Source organism: Gorilla gorilla, chromosome 5 (assembly GCF_029281585.2).
Source record: "Gorilla gorilla gorilla isolate KB3781 chromosome 5, NHGRI_mGorGor1-v2.1_pri, whole genome shotgun sequence".
In the NCBI taxonomy this organism is placed as follows: domain Eukaryota; kingdom Metazoa; phylum Chordata; class Mammalia; order Primates; family Hominidae; genus Gorilla; species Gorilla gorilla.
In genome coordinates this window covers 65,390,330-65,407,060 of record NC_073229.2, presented here as the reverse complement: position 1 = coordinate 65,407,060, position 16,731 = coordinate 65,390,330, and the positions used below count along the sequence as shown (strand labels likewise).

The window sequence follows — 16,731 nt, the reverse complement described above, 5'->3', positions numbered from 1 at the left end:
AGACTGAATTGAAGGTGAAAAATCAGAGACCACAAAAGTAGACTTTTTTTAAGAGGATGGCAGTTGTTTTCATATTTCACAAATGAACCTCAAGTGAAAAGAGAAAGTAACTGAAGTACATCAAGAAGGCAGCTAGACCTAAGTGGGGGCTATTCTTTGATTCTGAATAATGGAAAAAGTCAAGTATTTTCATGCAAAGTAGTGAAGTTGCCAATAGAGGATAATGTTGGAAATAAGGATAAAATAAAGTCTGATAATTTACAAAGTACTTTCACATAAATTATCTCAACTAAAGCTAAAGGAGGTTAAGTGACTTGCCTAAGTTCACACAGTATAATTTAATCCCGAAGTGCAAAGGTTCTGAAGATTGGTTGCTTCTGTTAAAAACATCTTTAAGGCCAGGTGCAGTGGCTCATGCCTGTAATCCCAGTACTTTGGAGGGTCATGGCAGGTGGATCACCTGAGGTCAGGAGTTTGAGACCAGCCTGGCCAACATGGCAAAACCCCATCTCTATTAAAAATACAAAAAAATTAGCTGGGTATGGTGGCACGTGCCTACAGTCCTAGCTACCCAGGAGGCTGAGGCAGAAGAACTGCCTGAACCTGGAAGGTGGTGGTTACAGTGAGCCAAGATCGCACCATTGCACTCCAGCCTGGGTAACAGAGCAAGACTTCATCTCAAAAAAAAAAAAAAAAAAAAAAAAAAAAAAAGGCCAGGCACAGTGGCTCATGCCTGCAATTCCAGCACTTTGGGAGGCTGAGGCGGGCGAATCACGAGGTCAGGAGATCAAGACCACCCTGGCTAACACAGTGAAACCCCGTCTCTACTAAAAATACAAAAATAAAACTAGCCGGGTGTGGTGGCAGGCGCCTGTAGTCCTAGCTACTCTGGAGACCGAGGTGGGAGAACGGAGTGAACTCAGGAGGTGGAGCTTGCAGTCAGCCGAGTTCGTACCACTGCTAAAATAAATAAATAAATAAATAAATAAATAAATAAATAAATAAATAAATAAATAAATAAAAATAAATAAAAATCAAAATTAAATTTCAGCTCCATTGCTGTTACTTAATCATTGATACGATTTGCATCTGTGTCCCCACCAAATCTCAGATTAAAAGTAATCCCCAGTGTTGGAGGTGGGGCCAGGTGAGAGGTATCTGGATCATGGGATGTTTGGATGATCCATGTTTGGAACATCCCCTTCATGATGAGTAAGTTCACACAAGATCTGGTTGTTTAAAAGTGCGTGGCCCCTCCCACTCTCTCTCTTACTCCCTCTCTCGCCACATGAACTGTGTGCTCCTACTTCACCTTTCACCATGAGTAAAAGCTCCCTGAGGCCTCCCCAGAAGCTGAGCAGATGCAGGAACCATGCTTCTTCCTATACAACCTGTAGAACCGTGAGCCAATTAAATTTTTCTTTATAAATTATCCAGTCTCAGGTATTTCTTTATAGCAATGCAAGAGTAGCCTAATACTATCATTCCAAACCCTACTTTTTTCAATCTTATAATAGGAACAATAATCCTTACATGTTGTTATGTGTGTCTAATGAGATAATGTGCAAAAAATGCTAAGCCTAACTAATACACAGTTTAAAACAAAAAAGTTAGTTGATTCTCAGGATAAGTGCCAAGGTTTTCCAACTGCAAGTCCCCAATTCTCTCTTGTTCTACAAACTGCTGACAAAAGAAATAGGGTAAGTAATCAGGCAGACTAAAAAACAGAAGGGAGTATGAAATACTTAAACAATGGGAAGAGTCTCTAAAAAAAGGTAGGATACAACTTTCTCTGAGATATGCAGAAAGAATAATGCAAATGAAGATAAACATTAGTGAAGGAGAAAAAGAAAGCTAAGAAAGATAAAGGAAATAGTCGAAATTGCCAATCACCAGTGGAGAATTAAGATAAACTCTTAAGTTTAAATGGGAGGCAGTAAATCTACAGCCATATGTCACCACTACCAGTCCTGTCCCTGAGCAAAGAAAGAATGAAAATAGCTTAACTGCACAGAAGAGAGAACTACAGGGATACCTCTTTTTATTGTACTTCGTTTTGCTGTGCTTCACAGATACTGCATTGTCTACAATCAAAGGCTTGTGGTAATCCTGTGCTGAGCAACTCTATTGATGCCATTTTTCCAACAATATGTGATCACTTTGTATCATTGTGTCACATTTTGACAATTTTCACAATATTTCAAATGTTTTCACTGTAATTATATATGTTAATGGTGATTTGTGACCAGTGATCTTTGATGTTAATATTGTAATTGTTCTGGCACCCATATAAAACAGCAAACTTAATTGACAAATGTCATGTGTGTTCTAACTGCTACACTGATCAGCCTTTCTTCTGACTCTCTCCCCCTCTACTTGCCCTCCCTTATTATCTGAGACAGAACACGCCTAATAATAAAATTAAGCCAACTAATAACCCGAAAATGGTCTCTAAGTGTTCAAGTGAAAGAAATAATCACATCCCTCTCACATTAAATAAAAAGTTACAAATGACTAAGCTCAGAGAGGAAGGCAATGTTGAAAGCCACAGCAGGTCAAGAGATTGGCCTTTTGCCCCAAACAGCCAAGTTTTGACTGCAAAGGAAAAGTTCTTGAAGAAAATTAAAAGTGCTACTGCAGTGAACATATGAATAATAAGAAAGCTTAACAGCCTTATTGTTGATATGAAGGAAAGTTTGAGTGGTCTAGATAGCAGATCTAACCAACTGTAATATTTCCTTAAGCCAAAGCCTAATCCAGAGTGAGGCCCTAACTCTCTTCAATTCTTTGAAGGCCCAACAGAGGTGAGGAAGCAGCAGAGGAAAAGTATGAAGGTAGCAGAGGCTGGTTCATGTGGTTTAAGAAGCCATCTCCATGACATAAAAGTGGAAGGTAAAGCAAGTGCTAATGTAGAAGCTGCAGCAGGTTATCCAGAAGATCTAGCTAAGATGGGAGTTGGCTACAGGAAACAAATTTTCAAAGGAGGTAAAACAGCCTTCTATTGAAAGAAGATACCATCTAGGACTTCCATAACTAGAGAGAAGTCAATGCCTGGCTTCAAAGCTTCAAAGGACAGGCTGACTTTTGTTAGGTGAATGCAGCTGGTGGCTTTAATGGAAACCATCACTTATTTATCATTCTGAAAATCCTTGGCCCTTAAGAATTATGCTAAATCTACTCTGCCTATGCTCTACAAATGGAACAACAAAGCCTGGATAACAGCACATCTGTTTACAGCATGATTTACTGAATATTTTAAGCCCACAGTGGAGACCTACTGCTCAGGAAAAAAAAAAAAAGGATTATTTTTAAAATATGAACGCTCACTGACAATGCCCTTAGTCACCCAAGAACTCTGATGGAAATCAACAAGGAGATTAATGTTACTTTCATGTCTGCTAACACAACATCCATTCTGTAGCCCATGAATCAAGGAGACATTTAGACTTTCAATTCTTATTATTTAAGATACACATTTTGGAAGGCTTATAGCTGCCATAGATAGCGATTCCTCTGATAAATGTAGGCAAATAAACTGAAAACCATTTGGAAAAAATTCATCAGTTTAGATGCCATGAGGAACATTCACGATTCATAAGAGAAAGTCAAAATGTCAATATTTTGGAAGATGATTCCAACTCCCAGGGATGACTTTGAGGATTGAAGACTTCAGTGGAGAAAAGAACTGAAGACGTGGTAAAAACAGCAAGACAATGATAATTAAAAGTGGATCGAACTTGAACAGATGAGGAGTTGCTCCTTTTGGATCAGCAAAGAAAGTAGCTTTGTGAGGTGGAATCTACTGTTGGTGAAGATCCTATGAATATTTTGGAAATAACAAAGGATTTACAAAATGTAAACTTAGTTGATAAAGCAGAGGCAGGGTTTAAGAGGACTGACTCCAATTTCAAAAGAATACCCTTGCCACTAATTAATTCCACTAATATCCATCCCACCCTCTGGTATCCATCCTTCTGTTCTCTATCTCTATGAGTTCAATCGTTTCAATTTTTTTTAGCTCCCACAAATAAGTGGGAACATGCAGTTTCTCTTTCTGTGCCTGGCTTAACATAATGACCTCCAGTTCCATCCATGTTGTTGCAAATGACAGGATCTCATTCTTTTTTTGTGACTGAATAGTAGTCCATTGTGTGTATGTCCAACTGAAGTAGTATAGCATAATTTGTACAGGAACCAATTACCCAGTTGGGTTGGGAAAAACATGTCCAGTTTATGCTCACTAAACTCTCAATGCTGGAAGAAATGAATTACCTCTAGATTACTTCTCATTGCCTTCTCTTCTTCCAAATCTTTTCGCAGTTTTTCCAGTTCTTTCCTAAAAACAAAGTACTTATTACTGTTAAGTCTTTCGATTAAATAATTTATTTGACTAATGTTTACAGGCTTTTTGTTACCTAACCTACCAGTTCATGGGAAAAACTTTTTAAGGGCAATAGCAATGTTAATTAAGAAAAATGTAAGATTCTCTAGTTAGAATGGTTCAATATAACAGTTAAAAATTCAGCAAAACCAAGACAAATCTGAGATCAAGAAATCAAGCAAATTCAGAGCAGCTCATGAAGACAGAAATAATATCTAACCTTTAGAAGAAATTTTCTATATTCGGCTATCATACATTTTCCAGGTTGGAAAACTGAAAGCCCAAGCAATTTGGTAAAATGAATATCAACACATCACAATACAAGGCAAGTTAACAGTTTATCTGATAACATAACCTAGACTTTGAATTTCTTTCTCTATTTTTAAAAATTAAATACCACATTAAAATCCAAAAACCAAACAAATTAAAAACTCTAGCCAATAGTCTCTCCTCCTTAACTCATCTTTTCACCTTCCCGTGTTCCCTTCTAATCTTTCTGTATAGTTGTCCTTTTTTCTATAGCTTTAAGTGAATATTCAATATTATGTCTTTTCACAAATTTTAAACCATTTTCATGCTGCTAAAATTTTCATATTTATAATTGTGATTTGGTATTCAAATATCAAGGTTTTTTGTTTGGCTGATTCATTATTCTGGGGACAGAAGGAGTGGGAGGAATCGAGGAATGAGACAGAAGGAATGGGAGGAATATGTTAGTATATCAAATTTCTAAATCAAAAGTATGGACATTTTCAGTCTCAACAAATACTTGAAAAATTCTTGAGAATACTGTAGAAATAACAGCTTTAAAAAGTAAAAAAGAAAAAATTAATGAAGAAAAAATACATAAGGAAGGAATTTTAAAATTATTTATATAATGTTTCAAAATAACTTCTTAGCAATAATTTCTTAGTGATATCTAAGCTATAAAGATCTACTATTATAAGAGTAAAGCGAAAACCTCTGAACTCCAAGTAAAGAAATAAAATATTACCAGTACCTTGGATATCCCAAAAAGTGACCCTCTTTCCTTAATCCTATTTCCCCCCTCTCTTCCATAGAAAAAGTTTTATAGTATTTATTATTATTTATTTGTTGTTCTAATTTTGCCACACGCAAATACATTCTTAAAATAATATATTTTCTGGTTTGGTATGCTTTTCAACTTTATACAAATGAAATACACTGATTGCGTGTATGCTTCTGACCTGCTCCCTCCTCTCAATGTTTAGATTAATTCTTATTGATGTTGAAACTTACTTTTATTGTTGTATGCTGTGTAGTATCTCTCTATTAATAATAGTATTTATCCCTTCTCCTGCTGATGCAAGTTTTTTAGATATTAAAAAAAAAAAAAAACCTGCCATTCAGTTTCACTTTTCCAGAGAAACTCAAGATATTGAAAATACCCTTTGGAAAGACTTCTAAAATGTTTTATATTTTAAAATATATATATACATATATATATATTTTAATATATAATATATATATACATATATATATTTATATATATATATATAAATCAGAAATATTTTATCCGTTCTAGAGCTAATTTAAGAGCACCTACAGGCAATATGTATATGAAAATCAGGACATAGTATAAAAAATGTAAAACAACAAAATCGAATCAGGAGAATTCTCTAACTGGTACATGGGTGGTGATTAATAAATATTTACTGGACAAGTAAACTTACAGCTTATAATGTGCATGTTGCAGAATCTACTAAAAGAATCTTTCAAAACAGATAAACTGAAGGATTCCAAGAAATACCATCATGTATTAAATTATAAACTCCTCTATATACATAATATATAAAACATATATTTTTAAGTAGTCATTCAAGATACATTTTTTGTTTCTAAGAAATACCTGTGAAAGTGTTCTGCAAACTCCAAATACCTTATACTGTTAATCTCAATATTATTTTTAGTAAGATTCTTAGGCCAACTTAAAATTGGAAAAGAAATAATAAAATCAGGCTCAGAGGGAACATGGCCTCTGGCCATAACATTTATGTTTTATTTTTATTTTTTGTTCTTTTATACTTTTTATTTGGCCATAACTTTTATACCATATTCCAAGAAATCTTTTTAGAAGGGAATTCGAAGACAAGGCATGAGCACCCTCACTCTCATTTCAATTAGATTAACTGCCTTTTTTAAAATCTATTTTACCTACTGGGCTTTTGTAGAATTGTGCTTAAAATGTGAACAAGTTTTAAAATTCAAATACTAGTGGTTATAGAAAACATCTCTAAACCAACAGATAATATGGGTTTGAGTTCTAGCTCTGTCAATTTCTTCATTTAAAAAGCCAGAGGGGGAGCTCACCTATAATAGGTGATCTTGTAAATTTGTTTTAGCTCTAAAAAGTCCCTACCTTTCAACTAGGGTATCTCTCAACATATACCATATCAAAAAATTTTCAGAGTTAAGGGAAGAGTTTTAGAGATCACCTATCCCAACACATTCATTTTATAAATGTCCAACTCAACCTCACAGAAACAGTGATCAAATCCTCTGAAAACTAAGTTAACTATATGTATAGATACACAACCAGATCCAAAATACAATATTTTTCCTAGTAGTTTAAAAACTAATCATATCAGACCAGAAGATTTCTAGCCTAAAATTATGGTTATGTATGACGTTTTCCACAATCCAGCTACTAGAATAACTTCACCAATTTAACTTTTTTGCTAAAAAGAGAAAAGGACTGTTAATGAAAATTTCTTTGAAAATATACTTGCTCATACCAGAGACTTTTTTTTGAGACAGGGTCTTGGTTTTGTTGCCCAGGCTGGAGTGCACTGTCATGTTCACGGCTCACTGCAGCCTTGACTTCCCAGGCTCAAGAGATCCTCCCACCTCAGCCTCTTGAGTAGCTGGGACTACAGGGATGTGTCACCAAGCCTGGCTTTTTCTTTTCTTTTCTTTTTTTTTTTTTGCAAAGATGGGGTTTTGCCATGTCGTCCAGGCTGGTCTCAAACTCCTGGACTCAAGCAATCCTCCAAACTTGGTCTCCCAAAGTGCTGGGATTACAAGCGCGAACTACCACACCCAGCCACAGATTAGATTTTTACTTAATACGGTTTGAAAAAAATTCTTTATGCATGGGTTAAGTAGTACTCATAGGAGAAAAGAAGGGCTACTTACCCGTGATCCTTTTTCAGTGCTTCTACAATGCACAACAATTCAATAATCTGGGCTCTAAGTTCATCCAGGGAATTTTTTTTCACATCATCTGTTTCCACTTTAGCTTTGATTTCTAATGGAGTCAGGAAAGCAGGTGTATTTGCTTTAGAAGCACTGGAAGGTGTTGAAAGGTACACAGATGGCTGAAAACATTAAAAAAAAAAATTCTGATTTTTTTTAATATTATATTTACGTTCGAAAGATTTTAACAGCAAGAAGAAAAACAATTAAGTACTTCAAGATAAATGGCAAATTTGGAAATTCAAAAGCAATTTGATGTTCACAACTGGAAAAATCACCAGACAACTAAAGAATAAATTTGTAATCATTAGTGGTTTTTGTAGAAAATGACAATTTTATCAATAGAAGAAAAAAGGAAGAAAGAAAAATCCATCAAATGTATATTATGGATGGTTTGCCTAGTGAAACAGGAGCAAGAATGTAACAGCATTATAAAGGTATTACTTTGATCTTCCATATTCAATACTTATTGTTTGGAATGTCCAAAGAGCTTCACTTAAAAGTAATTGTGAACAATTTAATAGGTCCAGGAAGAGTCACTAAAATGAGTCCATAGCCTGACACCCCTTAACTATTTCACTAAAAAAATAGAAAGTCACTTTAATAAAATTTCAATAGACTGCTGACAGCTAAGAGAATCAGATTAAGTGTATTTAATAAATTGGAAACGCTGACAAAAATGCCCTGAAATGAAATCAAGAAATAATTTGGGAGGAAACCTAAATGACCTTCTTAAATGTATGTCTCAGTTGTGGTGAAACTATGTTAAATAAAAATGGTAAAAATTTTGACAAGACACCTAACACATGTAACAGATGAAAGGATCCATGGACATACAGTATTCTGCCATTCATTCCAGTATATACTGAATGCTTAATTATTGTACTAAGCACCAAGCTAGGTAAGTACTATACAAGTGTTTATTCCTGACCTTAAGAATATATGTTTAATGGAGAAACGAAATAGATGCAGAGATCTATGCCTTAAAAAATATGAAATATGTAATATTTATTTTATTCAATTAAAATGTAAGCTCTTTCAAAAACATTTGCAGAAAATAGTCTGATGAAGCTAAACAACTCAATTTTTTAGCAGCAATTATTTCATTTCTTGGCAGAAAAAATAATTCGTCCTAAAGAACACCTTAAATTCCCTATGTTTGATGTCCACAAAGAATCCCAGAAAGTCAACAAACCTTAGACCACAATGCACCTCACCTTTGGAGAGTAGCATGTATCTTTTTTTAATTCAGATGGCTTCAGGTTGGCACTGTCTTCTTCTTTTGGTAACTTCAAGATTTTTTCGGGGCTGTGAGTTGGCTAAATGATTTTTTAGAAGTCAAGAGACATAATAGACCAAAGAAAAGAAAAGGTAGTAAGTCTTTGGATAATAAAGCAAATAACTTTTATGGATTTTCAGCTGCTACTGTTGCTGATATCCCATTATTATTAATAGGATGCTATATACTTTCAAGCTGAATAACACATTTGCATATCTTGAGGGCAAAAACAGCTTGCCTCTTAGCAGCAAGGATTTTCTCCATTTAGGTAATTTTAAAAGTACCATAGTGTTTAAGAGCTAATATATTAACATTACAGTACCACCAGTACTCCAGGCAATGTAGAAAAAGCATACAAAGAAGTTAATACATTTAGACATGAGGACAAGTACTACAAAAACAATGAATATTTCACAACAATCATCAGAGAAATACAAATCAAAACTACAATGAGTTATTACCTCACCCCAATTAAAATGGTTTTTTATCCAAAAGATAGGTAATAGCAAATGTTGGCAAGGATATGGAGATAGGGAACCCTCGTACACTGTTGGGGGGAATGTAAATGAGTACAATCACTATGGAGAAAAATTTGGAAGTTCCTCAAAAAACTAAATATAGAGCTACCATCTGATCCAGCACTGCTAGGTATACACCAAAAAAAGGAAATCTGTATATCAAAGGGATATCTGCACTCCCATGATTACTGTAGCACTATTCACAAGAATATAGCCAAGAATTGGAATCAACCTAAGTGTCCATCAACAGACAAATGGATAAAGAAAATGTGGTAACTATAGACAATGGACTACTATTCAGTCATAAAAAAGAATGAGATCCTGTCATTTGCAACATGGATAGAACTAGAGTTCATTAAGTTAAGTGAACTAAACCTGGCACAGAAGAACAAACATTGCATATTCTCACTATAAAAATTAAAACAACTGAACTAATGGAGATAGAGAACAGAAAGATGGTTACCAGAGGCTGGGAAGGGTGTTAGTGTGGTGGCGGTAGGGATGGGGGGATGGTTAATGAGTACAAAAAGTAGAAAGAATGAGTAAGACCTAGTATTTGGTAGCATCAGGGTAACTACTAGTCAAAAATAATTTAATTGTACACTTAAAAATAACTAAGAGTACAATTTAGATGGTTTGTAACAGAAAAGATAAATTCATGACGTGATGGATACCGCATTTACCCTGATACAATTATTATGCATTTCATGCCTGTATCAAAATATCTCACATAACCCATAAATATACAAATCTATTATGTACCTGCTGAAGTTAATTTTAAAAATTTAGAAAAAAGAAAAGAAAAAAAACACTGAATATTTCAGGGGAAAAAATTTTCTCAATCTTTCCTAAAGTGAGTATCTGCTGCTCAATTTTAATAACTGTTGTTGAAAGATAAATTAAACAGGTTCTTTCTTTGTCACCCTTTGACCCTGTGCTCTGTGGCTATAGCCTCATGATAATTTCCTTCTGATTCTGTAACCTTTCATTCCAGACCCTGTTGGAATGAACACACCTCTCTCCCTCTATCTCCTTAAATACCAGCATTTGCCACTTGAGTATAAGAGCTATCTTCCTGATTTTCAAACTTAGGTAGAGCTATAAGTCCTCTATCTTCCAATGGACTCTGCATTTGCTAAATCTACTGTAGTTTACGACAATTAGATGAACTCACAGAATGTCCACCATTGAAACGGCCCGGCAACCTTCTTCCAGGCATCTTTGGTCTATTTGCAGTGAGATGAAGCAAGTTTTCTGAGGAAGCTATGTCATCAAAATTTACAACATCTAGAAAATAAAAATAAACATTATTTACTAAGAGAACTGTACCTTTTTAAAGGTAAAAAATAATGTTTCAGTTTTTGGACAAACTATAAATTAAAAAGAGTACCACTACTTTGAAGAACTCACAAATTGACCTGTGCTTTTCATATGCATTTGGAAAACAACACTCGCCCTTAAAAGAAAAAAAAAATCCTCTTTACCTGATACATTTATATTAGTATAAGACTTTATTAACACTATAAAGGTTGTTTCCAATACAGACCTAGATCTCAACAAAAAGTACTTGGTGAAAAATAAATCTGTATCACAAACTGTAGTAGCATAAAAAACTCATCTTAAGTTCCTAACAAAGATCTACTTCTTAAACTCATAATAAATTAAAAGATCTCGGAAAATCAGCATGTAAAATTTGTTTTGAACTTCAAGAAGTAGAATATTCAAATGTTAAGAATTAAACTTTATCTGGCACCCTGCCACTTTTGATTTGTGTTTCTCAATATAAAGCAAAAGCATGATTTAATGTACCTTTATGTGTATATGTATGTGCACAGTATTAGGTGGGACTCAAACTGTTTACAGTTCACTGCACCTTTGTTTAGACATTATCGTGTTTAGTAATCATAAGACAGCTACAAATCTAAGGCAAATCAGATACCAAAAAAAAAAAAAGAAAAAGCTACATGGATTACCAACTTACTTCCTCATCATCAAAGGCTGGCTGACCTTTGACCCGGTAACTTGGGTTTAAGGACAAATCTACTCTAAAACAATGATATATAATACTTTGCCTTTTCCTAGATGATTCAGAAAGTCTTGCTAAAGGAAATTTCTTTAACTCTAAAGCCCAGATATCTATATATGAATCAAGAACCCAAAAGGTAAACTACTACAGATACTTCCATTTTTAATATAACCGTCCTTTACCCCAGATTCCAAACTCAGGATATTAACCACAGCCAAAATGTTCTAACTAATAGCAGATTCCTTTGGTCTAATCGTCCAGATCTGTATTAATTCTTCACATTACCATCTGCCTAGATATTTATAATACTTTCTGTCAGATATTTATATGTTCTAACTCAGTTATTTGTTTCTTTAAAAAGATCCAAAGATACTCATCATCACTGCCCACAAAACTTATTCATCAACTTATTTAGAAAATGCTTTTAAGGGATGGAGGACACAAAGGTAAGGCAGAAAAAGAGGCATCACTGTTCGGTAATATGCATTTTATAACAACTAGAATAATTTGCTGATAATTTTTTCTATCAATTTCTTTGTGTGTTCTCACTTGTATCAACTAAGCTGATTCATTAAAACAGATACTCTAATATGCTTGATTTTTGTTTTGAGTCTTTTGATAATTGTAAATAATCATGAAATATAACAAACCATAATAATAAATGACAATGAAAAATGCATTATATAATCTGAAGGCGGTTGAATTTAAATATATGTTTAAATGTCATGTTATTTGTAAATATCATAAAGCAATCAGTATTTTTAAAAGATGTTAAAATATGTCGTAGTTTGAAGGGTGAAAATTGCTTTTACACTGATGTGTGCATTAACAACCCACAAAGAAAAAACCTTAACAAGTACAATCCAATCATTTTAGCCTGTAGAGATTATTTTCAAATGCATATTTAAGCAACTCGCAGAAAGAAAAAGAAACAAACAGAAAAACACAGGAAAAGACAAAGAAAAATGAAACTGAAAGGGTAAATAAAACATAGATTTACAAAATTATACACCATGCTCATGTAAAATGTCTTCTGTATGTCCAGTTTTGAACTATGACACCAAGACAAGTAACTTTACTATTCTAAAACTCTCTCAGGTTCTCCATTTAAGCCATTAGGTTAGTAAAATGGAACAGTGCACATTTTGGACTCATGACATATCTAAATGCTTTTAAATTTACCTAAGAGGGATAACAATGGATTTACACTGTATACGTGGCATAACAGGCACGACAATCATTTAGCTTTTGCAATCACATTGTCACTCTGCCAGCCACTTACAATCTGCACGTTGCTAGGAACACATAAAATTTTTAAAAAGCAAAATGAAATATCCAATTTGGAGAGAAAATAAACTGATTTTTATGGTTGCCAATTTTCTTAAAAAATATTATCAAAAGAATATTTTAAACGAATCAGGAAACTTTTCCAAAATGAATTTCATTGTATCTAAAAATGGAAAACCAAAAGGGTTAGAATAAATAGACAGACAGACATGTACACTTTCAGTAAAATTACAAAGAAAAATCAATGTGCACCACCTATTTATATTGAAAATACTATTTTGATTGCTTTATAAACTTTCATCTTACCAAAATGGAGAAGGGTAGAATAATTTCCTGACACGTAAGAAGGGAAACATGGCAAACAGGCTAGGAAACAAAATCTGGAAAGAAAAGTCAAGGATAGGAATGTCTAGAAAAAAGACTAAACCAAAATAATTATTTTACAAAACAGGAAAAAAGAACAGCTGTAGAATGAATAAAACCATTTCAATGTTTGGCATATAACTATTTGCAGGTTACCTAACTTACACAAGATGTATATTAGGTTTTAGGTTTATTCCTTTGTCTTTCAAAGGGAAAAATTAATATTAGTATTAATTTCAATATGCATTAAGCTAGAAAGTCCTGTTTTATTACTCACTGAACACCAAGACAGTTTCCAAAAGGATGGCTTGGTGCTTTAAGAGGCCAGAGTAATAAATCAGCATGTTGACATCTCATAATGTAGTTATAACTAAATCAACTTTTAGTCAAGTTTTAGTCTTTAGCTCATGATAGAAATTACAACGATGAAAAGCAATTTCAATTCTGTGGTATCAAAGAAGAAAAATATGTTAAATATTACTTTAAAATATCTCACTATAAAAATATGACTCAATACTATCTTTAAAATATTTCATACATAAATAAAAATTCACTAATGCCTTATATGGTACTTACAAGTCTTTAATATGGTATGATCAAGGAAACTATTAGAAACTAAATTTTTTTAAATTCTAGTTTAGATATAGGCTCACTTTTTATAGTATATGCTACTCAACAGGTACCTATTAGAAAAATTCCACCATAAATTATTTCTGGAAGAAATGAGAAATATTGGAAAAGTAATTTTTTAAAAATAGATCAACTATCAAATATCAAATAAACTTGAAGAAAAACAAATGTGTTTCCTTATTCAACAATGAATGTTTCCATCGAATAATGTGTTTCTTTAAAATTGCTTTTTTGTTTGTTTGTTTTTGAGACAGGGTCTCACTTTATCACCCAGGCTGGAGAGCAATGGCATGATCAAGGCTCACTACAACCTCCAACTCTCAGCTTTAAGCAATCCTCTCACCTCAGCCTACCTCCCTAGTAGCTACACCATGGGACTACAGGTACACACCATCATGCCCAGCATTTTTTTTTTTTTTTCTGTAGAGACACGGTCTCACTATGTTACCCAGGCTAGTCTCACTATGTTGTCCAGGCTAGTCTCTAACTCCTGGATGCAAGCAATCTTCCTGCTTTGGCCTCCTAAAGTGCTGTGATCACAGGCATGAAATTGCCTTTTAATCACAGAAAATCTTATCACAGAAAAACAATACTACACTGTAAGGAAACTTCATCAGTTGGGCTTTCTTAATATAACAGCTTTGTTACTATAAAATTTTCTATCTTACATTTTAAAACTAAGTTAAAGATTATTTTACTTTTCAGATAATGTATGATTTTAGAAATATGTGGACCACACAAGCTTTATTATTAATTAGTAGTGGCACTGAGATTTTCCTTAAACCAATTTTTGAGGAAGTGTTTGTAATAGAGAAAAAAAATCGTAAGCATGATTCTTAACAGCTCTGATATTTATAAAACTACATTATATATGAGAATATATATGAAGAAGCTAAAAAGTTATGTCATGTCATTAAAAAAAGAAAATCTGAGTGTTCTGTATATGTCTTTCTTACATGTACAAAAGTCAGTCTGTATTTATATACATAGTTTATATATACACATAAATGTTTACATATGACTTTATAAATAAGAAAATCATATCTGAGAATAGAGTCAGGGATTTATATCCTTTATAGATTAGAACAAAAACAAAATGGGATGGGTTTAAAACAATGGAGGAGGGAGGAAAGAAGGAAAAATAACATTTGTAATAACTTCCATGTCAGGTATTCCAGCAGACATATACATGTACTAAATCATTCCATTGTTAGTTAAGGGAAAAAACATTAAGAAACTTGCTATCAGCAATCAACTAGTAAATAAAACCCCTTTCATTAACAGCAAAGTCAGTGTACTTTCTATTATTTAACCTCAAATTATTACGATGCCTAATAATGAAATTTTCAATAAGTTTTTCATGTATGTTTTCAACTTTCTAAAACATATTAAAAAGGCTAGTTTCACACATTATATTTGAGGCTGTATTTGAGCCAAAATACTTTTTTTAAAGTATTAACATCACAGAAGAGGTAGAACACTTTTATATTACTAATACTAGGAACATATGATCGTCTAATTTAAAAAGGTAGCAGGAATCTCTGAATTAATGTTTAGGACATACACTACTGACTTCCATCAATTATGCCTTTTATCTTAGCATGCAACTGTGCCTAAAACACGACTGAGGATATAAAACCTGCTCAGTGAATAATCTGACAGTTAACATGAACCAAATTCCCAACATTTGTATTTTCTGAACTTTACAGGGCCTAAGTATAGTACACCAAAGGTAGTATAATTAAGTGGAAGGAATAAAGAACAGCAGCCTGAAAGTAGCTGTTAGTTTTCTGACTTGGCTAAGTCTCAGCATCTCTAGATTATTTCCTTATTTATTTAAAGAAAAGAACAAATCAGAAATAAGATGTTTTCACGCCCTGTTCCACAAAGTCTCTGTTTACTATATAGGGAGTAAATAACAGCTATGTATAAAAGATAGAAATAGGGTCCCCCAAACCAAGTAAAAACAGAACTTTCCAATCATCAATAGTTTGAAATTATTACATATATTATTTTTACTAGAAATATGGCAGTGTGTTGTGACACTATATAGAAAAAGTTTCGAAAAAAGAAAATGTTGTAATTTACCTAAATTTAAAAAAAAAATTCCATTACTTTGACATAAACTAAGTAAAACATTCAAGATGAATACAAAGCAAGATGTGGATTCCAGATTTTACTCCTTCAATTCCCAAAGGGACTCCATCAACATTTAAAGACTTATGTGATAAAGATCCCCCAAATTTGTGAAAATTTAAAATATAGTTGCAATAACTTTTTTATTTCCAGAGTTAAAATTGGGCAAATAATCTGCTTTTCTTCAACTATAACCTATGAAACACATTTCTAGCTATATTTTAAATCAAACAGAAAACAACATGAACTGATCAAATTCTATTTACTGATAAGCTCAATAAAAAAGAATGATTTTTTAAAACATGAGGATTCTTTTTCTGTTTATCAAACAATTAATAAGGATAATTTTCACCATATAAAACATACCGAATAAATTTCAATGAATTTCTCTAAAATACAACCAACATTTCAATTCCCAGAAATTAGTAGTAAATATAGCTTCATCCATAACAAGGGGAATCCAACTGTATGACAAAAGGATCTATAAGATGTTCAAATAAAAAGACTGAAAGGAGGCCACACTTTAAGGCAGAAACTTTGCATTCGCAAACTGAAAGAGGGAAGAATAAGGTCACCTGAAAAACCCTGAAATGTAATAGCATATTTTATAATAAGGTAATAAAAAACATCTAAGTGTAACTGCCCTTGAACTTTAAATGTAAATATGAAATGTTAACAATGAAGCTAGAAAAATTAAAATATTAAGATTTCTTAAAAGACTATCACAGTAAAAATGAAAATTTAGAGTTCTCCTTTGATTTATGTGATAGTGCTTACTTAATGTGTCTGTAGCTTACTTTGTTTAGACACCAAATAGGAAAAAAAAGCATCTGCTTCCTAGAGTTAAACTAAGAACATACATGAGAAAGTGCTTTGAAAAAGTCAAAAAAACTAA

General features: G+C 33.0%; 1 protein-coding gene across 3 annotated transcripts in view; it reads right to left on the bottom strand.

Annotated features, from left to right (window-relative positions):
• Window positions 1-16,731, bottom strand: part of CD2AP (CD2 associated protein) — a 147,355-nt gene that overhangs the window by 10,347 nt on the left and 120,277 nt on the right. For 2 of the 3 annotated variants that reach the window (XM_004044151.5, XM_055391931.2), the window contains exons 14-17: window positions 10,569-10,681; window positions 8,815-8,916; window positions 7,538-7,719; window positions 4,273-4,336 (exon numbers count right to left, since the gene is read on the bottom strand). In XM_004044151.5, the coding sequence (XP_004044199.1) occupies window positions 4,273-4,336; window positions 7,538-7,719; window positions 8,815-8,916; window positions 10,569-10,681 (461 nt within the window). The remainder of the gene's footprint in view (window positions 1-4,272; window positions 4,337-7,537; window positions 7,720-8,814; window positions 8,917-10,568; window positions 10,682-16,731) is intronic. The other variant, XM_055391932.2, reaches the window with a different exon arrangement.